Below are 6000 nucleotides of genomic sequence, written 5' to 3'. Positions count from 1 at the left end.
CACGCTCGTTTGCTCACTGTGTCAAATCATCTTTAAAAAAAAAACACCAAAGCCGTCAGCAGCACCGGTCCTAAGTAAATACGGTGGGAGAACTCTCACGTGTTTATTGTCAAACCGCAAAGCACTTTCATTAGGATGAAGTACTGTCTCCTGACACTCACCACACCTCACATTCCATTCATACTGACTGCTTCAGTCTCTCTGGAACACAGAGAAAAATGGAAAAATAAAAGTGCGTTTTGTTGGGGGTTTTTTTTCGGTAAATAGAGGAGTCCAGTCCACTGGTCAGGTTTAAGGATACTTTATTACTGAATCAGTATGTACAAACTCTAACATGAAAATAATGAGTCACAGAACATCAGACTATTTACAATACTTTGTTTTTACAAAATTTTTTTACAAGATTACTCCTAAGTAACATGACAGACACAAAAATCACTTTTTTTATTACATACATAAATAAATATTGACTTGAAATGACCAGTAGAAGAGACGTGCTCTCTGTAGGCCACTGGGATGAGAACGTGGCTGTTGTTATCTGCACACTACAGTATAATTAAGGAGAGAAAGAATAATTACTTTACCTACAGACCTCTGTTAATCACTCTGTAAATTGTGTAAGTGGCTAAAATAGTAGAGGTAAGAAACAGAGTCTGGCCATGCACAACCATAGATAAGAGTCACCGTCTTTATGCATTTATTATTTTAAATGAATTATAAGTACATGCAACAGATATTCAGTCTTTGTGTGCTGGTTACAATGTGAAGGTTTAACAAGATTGACAGCTATTTGCAATCCTAGGGATGAGTGATGAGTAAATCCATGGCCCGAGGCGTAAGAAAGGGCCTTAAATAAATAAGTCCTTATCACACACCACGCTGACGGACGATACCAAGGACAAAATATCTGCACTCGGATGATGGAGACACACCTCAGAATTCAGTCTCCCCGTCGGGTTTCTCAGTGAACAGAAAAGACACAATTCAGGGCTTTGCAGTCAAAGTTCCCAGCTGTCGCTCGGCTGCTGGGACTGACACCTGCCATTTCCTGGGTCCCTCAGACAAGGCAAATTCTCCCGTGTTTAGTAAAGGTCACTCCCTCTCTGGTGCACGGATTCTCAGCCGGGGTTGGGGGGGCTTTATCCCCCAAGTGCGAGCTGGCAATGTGTGGAGAATTGTGGGTTGTCACACTTGGGGGAGTGCTCCTGACATGCGGTGGGTGAGGCCAGGGCCGCTGCTGGGCCCCTTACGGTGCACGCAGCACCCAGAAAAAGATGGTGACCCAGCCCTCCCACCAGCCGCGCTGACGGGGACAAAACCCGCTCTGCAGGGTTACTTACAGGTTTGTCTAGGCTCCTGGCACACAGACATACCTATACACTTGAACTTTGACAGCAGGTTGTTTCCTGAAAAGATGATTAACAATTTCATTGTCTCTAATATGTCCTATGAGCACAATGCAGGACTTGGAAGGGCGCACGCAGAGCTCCAGTGGGAAGAGCGCGGAGCGGGTCACCAGCAGCGAGCGCGCGGGCTGCAGACAGATGGGTGGACAGACGGAACACCGAGGTAACCCCGCGATGTCCGCACTTGGTATTGTTGATGGGCTCGGGTGCTAAGACTAAATATTATCACTGATGGTGTTTTCTCCTATGAGACAGATGCATTTAATTTTAATAAGACATATTAGAGACTTAGCCACTAAAACAATGTTTAAAGAAGAAACCCACAGATTGTATGCCTTTATCAGGACACTCAAATTTTTAAAATGTAAAAAAAATTGTAATTATGTCAGCCGATTTGCATATTATTGAAGGTCATTGAAATTCATAAAAGAAACTCCTGTTTCCTTAATCATCTAAGGAATAGCCTTTTTCTTCCAATAATGTGAATAAAATTTAAGTTTTGTTATTGCAAAATTAGATGCTCACAGGAGCTGCTTTCGATTCTGTAAGGAAGCTGTCAGCTTTAGGACCTTCACCCAAACTAGAAATATATTTGCTCATTGTCTGTTACCCAGACAAAAGACACATAATTACACTTTTATAATCAAACTTACATAATAATTTAATAATATTTCATACCTATGTATACACTCCTGCATTTTGAACTATACAACAGTACAGAAATTGGCTGGCACAGATACTGGATTTGTTCGTGACAAATTCAGGGTAAAGATAAACCTGTAGCCGATATTAGACGTCTTCACTTGTGAAAATTTGGGAATTTGAAACTCAGATGCGGCTCGTGGCACTGGCGTCAGTCCCAGTTGCAGGTCGAGCTTGGGGCGGTTTGAAACGAGGGGTGCTTCCTGTTCTCTCCGTGAGAAGCCAGGGGATTCAGAGCACATGGGGCCGAGTCTGTCCCGACCGCGTCAGGAGCCGCGGACAAGCATCTGGAAGCCCGTGCGCCTTCAGGCTCGCCTTTCCCACGGGGGTCACTTGCACAAAGCTGCGAAACGTCGCCTGCATCGTCACGGTAAGTCCTCGCTACACAGGAGACAGTTCTCACTGTTTCCACGTACAGACCGCGTTTCCTAAAGAAACGCATCCATGTGATAATAAAAATGCTCTGTCTCCCGCTTGTAGCTCGTTTGTCTTCCGACGCTCACGCGGTGAAGGAGCTCCGAGCCGTCTGTGCATCCACAGTCCTCCAGAAACCCACAGCACGGCAGGTACCCAGGGCCACCACCACAACCCCAGACGACGGTCCCGCACATTTCCCAGGTTGACTGAGCTGCACCCTGAGAGGAGCAAGCCCTTCCTGTATGATGATGAAATGTTGACGAACTGCCCTTTCCTCACAGAAGAAACAGCGACGGGGAAAATACGTGACCCTTCCCTTTACAAGAACCGATCTTTCGGCGCCCCCGGTGAGCTGTGAAGAGAATGTCCGTGGTGAGTCGCACTCCAGGTGTGTGTGTCTGTGTGTGTGCACGCACATAGGTACACAGACATAGATGCATATCTCAAACCACACCTGTGGCTATTCCCTCACGAAAAACCTGGATGAAAGTGAACGTCTGTGGGTTTAAGGCTGCCCCAGTGCTCGGCAGCCCCAGCATGGGTGGTGGGCTCTGAGCCGCGTCCACGCTAGCAAGGGGTCGCGTTTGCAGCCAAGCAGCCCCACAGAAAGAATAAAGGCAAGTAAAGAGCTGTCCTCTATCAAAGCCTCTTGTCCTACATTCCCGAGAATGTTCTAGCATTCAGATAGATAGCTTTAAGAAAAGGCAAATCTCAGTAAAGATTGGAAAATATTCAACAGTTGGGATTCTCAATTTAAGCAAGAGGTTTTGTAGGTTTTGAAATACACGAAGGGGTAAAACAAAGCATACCCGCAGCTCTTTTCTGCATGGAGGGAAAAAGGGAAACATAAATAAGAAAACTTATCAGGAAGGTCTCTCATTTTATAGGACGAAGCATTCAATTAATTTCTGCAGGGCAGACTGGCTAGCAGCGGGTTTGCTGAACACTCCCTGCTTGGGGAGCCTTTCCTAAAGCACAGCTCGCACAGGGGATGCTCGTTCGCTTTGTGCGAACGGGGCTCGGGGGCTGCAGGTGCGGACGTCTGTGGTTGAGACGCCGTTGCCGTTTCTGAGGTGAAGAAAATATCCCATGGGATACAAATCATCTTAGGAAAGATTTGGATACATAGGGCCTACAAGCCGCATCACCTTATTTGATTTTGCAAATCAGAGCAGTCATTTAATTTAAAAACGTTTTATTGATGAACGTTATGCGTAGTGTGTGTCTGCATGTGTACTCATTACACGGCTTGGCTGTGAGACGTCGCCGCTCCGAAGTCAGGGAGCGCTCATGCGTGCGCTCCCTCAGTAGCGCTTCGCCCGTGGATATTCCGATTTGCAGGTCAATGGGCCTCGTCTTCATTTCCTCCGTTCTAGGAAGGGGGGTCCACCCCACCGGCTGTGTGTCCCTCGTCTCCAGCTGTGTCGAGATGGGCCGAGGGACCCAGGGCACAAGGTTACACAGGAGAGGGCGGTCACGCGGGGCACCTGCTGCCTCTGTAACAGCGTGTCTACACCGCGAAGCTCAACTTGCTTGCTCCTTCTTCAATTCTCAGTGTTCGAGCCGTTTAGTATCTTTCTGGAGAAGGCTTGTAATGATGAGGATGCCGAGGTTTCAAATGGGGTCCTGGGGGGGACAGGACACGCGCATCAGTCATGTTGCTCTAGGGAAGCCGGGGACTGGCGGTGAGAGCATCAGACCCACCGCGTGCTCCCGTCCGCGTCGGGCTCCCCTCCCTCGGTCCACACAGTCACAGGAGGACCGGGACAAGCTCCTTCCTGCTTCCAGCTCCAAGCCAAGTGCTTCCTCTCTCCTCGGAACAGAAACACGTCACCAGAACGTGTCTGAAACCCAGTTTCAAAGGAGCATCAGGAAAGCCTTGACCCAACCCTGACCAAGGTAGGGGCGCCACGCTCTCCCATGCTGAGCGCTGTTTAAATTCCAGGCATGAAAAGTGATGGGGGCAAATGTGCTTCTATAATCAATCATTAAACCCAGGATTACTTCTCCATTTTCTTATCAACACACAAACCTGTAGATACTGCTTTGTACGTGTAAGCTGGAAAAGCATGAAGCACATAATTTAAAAATCAGCAAGAAACTCATTGTTTGGGTGACAATTTTTCAAAAAAATACTTTTGACTTAGCAGTAAATCCAGTAGATAGATTTCGGGCATATGATGAAGCAGATTTATGTAATGTATCACAGCAAAATATGTGTAATAAGAATAATCCTTACCAAATATTTCCTATATTGCCATATTTGAAAATCTTAATTTTTTAAAAATAATTTCAGACTGATATGACATTATAGATTTCTTTCCCGTCTATGCATTTAGGGTGTAAAAGAGATGGAGAAAGCATGATATGTGCAGAAAACCCACGGAAGGACGAGAAGGCAAGCAAGGCCGGCAGGGAGCGAGCAGGTAAGCAGCAACCCCACACTCATGCTGACGGTGCTGGAACAATCCAGTCCCTAGATACACGCGGGGAGGAAGAACTTCAGACCCAGAGAACTCCTCGGGGCACGGGGATCTGTGGTGAGTGAGTTATCTCCGTGTTTCATGCAGACTGCTGACTGTGTGTGTGTCCCATACTCACTGTGCGCGGAAGGCAGCGTGAGGTCGGGCGTCCAGAAGGTTTTGATGGTGGCTGGCCCTTCGCCGCCCGCGGTCAGCACCTGCACTTCCAGTCGGTACAGCGTGGACGGCCTCAGATTGGGCACTGTGAGGACGTAATGGTCCTGGGGGAGCCACACGAAACAAGATGCTCGTCAGTGACCTCTCATAAGGAACAGACACGGGGCACGCGTCCTCTCAGCAGCTCCTCCCCATCAGAGAACAGGTGTGAGTGCACACGCAGAGCAGCGTATGTGAGCACAAGCAGAGGGACAGGGGTGAGCGTGTGGAGAGCGGCAGGCAAGAGGGCACAGAGAACGGCAGGGGTGAGCACGCAAGAGTAATACGTGCGAGCATGAAGAGAGGGACAGCGGTAGGAGTGAGCACAGACAGCGGCGTGTGCGAGCGCAGGGAGCGGAGCAGGTGTGAGCGCGTGGAGAATAATAGGTACGAGCAGGTGGAGATGACAGGTGTGGGCCCACGGAGAGGGGCAGGGTGATTGCCGGGAGTAGGTGTGAGCACAAGGAGAGGGACAAAGGCAGGGGTGGGCACAGAGAGCAGCAGGCGTCGTACACGGAGGGTAATAGGTGTAGGCAGGCGTGAGCACGCGGAAAGCAGCAGGCGTTGTGCACGGAGAGGGACAGGTGTGCATGTGCGGCAGGCGTGAGCACGCGTGGGGCAGCGGGAGGGAGCAGGGGCTGCTCCTACCCGGCGGGAGCCCTCTGCCGCGTGCTCCCTCCGTCTGCGCTGCCCCAGACACTTGGCAGAGGAAGACTGTGCCGAGGTGCCAGTTCTCAGGCTCACCCTCGGGATTTCGTTTTTTTACTCCTTAACATAAGACTTTCCCATGGTTTAAA

General features: G+C 49.1%; 2 protein-coding genes across 7 annotated transcripts in view; one reads left to right on the top strand and one right to left on the bottom strand.

Moving 5' to 3' along the window:
* Positions 1 to 285: 285 nt before the first annotated feature.
* ANOS1 (anosmin 1) overlaps positions 286 to 6000 on the bottom strand; it is a 182171-nt gene continuing 176456 nt past the window's right edge. The window contains exons 13-14 of the mRNA XM_045813659.2: positions 5127 to 5268; positions 286 to 4151 (exon numbers count right to left, since the gene is read on the bottom strand). Of these exons, the coding sequence (XP_045669615.2) occupies positions 4093 to 4151; positions 5127 to 5268 (201 nt within the window). The 3' untranslated portion in view covers positions 286 to 4092. The remainder of the gene's footprint in view (positions 4152 to 5126; positions 5269 to 6000) is intronic.
* LOC123802766 (uncharacterized) overlaps positions 2347 to 6000 on the top strand; it is a 27156-nt gene continuing 23502 nt past the window's right edge. For 4 of the 6 annotated variants that reach the window (XR_006782642.2, XR_015723369.1, XR_006782641.2 and 1 more), the window contains exons 1-4: positions 2830 to 2897; positions 4349 to 4424; positions 4875 to 4951; positions 5096 to 5369. Coding sequence is in view for 2 of the 6 variants with exons in the window: in XM_087859791.1 (XP_087715917.1) it covers positions 2349 to 2478; positions 2589 to 2674; positions 2807 to 2897; positions 4276 to 4373 (405 nt within the window). In the remaining 4 variants the exon portion in view is untranslated. Of the gene's footprint in view, positions 2479 to 2588; positions 2675 to 2806; positions 2898 to 4275; positions 4425 to 4874; positions 4952 to 5095; positions 5370 to 6000 lie in introns of those variants that run through there. The other 2 variants (XM_087859792.1, XM_087859791.1) reach the window with 2 other exon arrangements.

Source organism: Ursus americanus, chromosome X, assembly GCF_024610735.1.
Source record: "Ursus americanus isolate L20-20 chromosome X, mUrsAme1.1.p, whole genome shotgun sequence".
NCBI classification, from domain to species: domain Eukaryota; kingdom Metazoa; phylum Chordata; class Mammalia; order Carnivora; family Ursidae; genus Ursus; species Ursus americanus.
The sequence above is the reverse complement of the archived record's forward strand: the minus strand, read 5'-3'. Positions and strand labels throughout refer to the sequence as shown.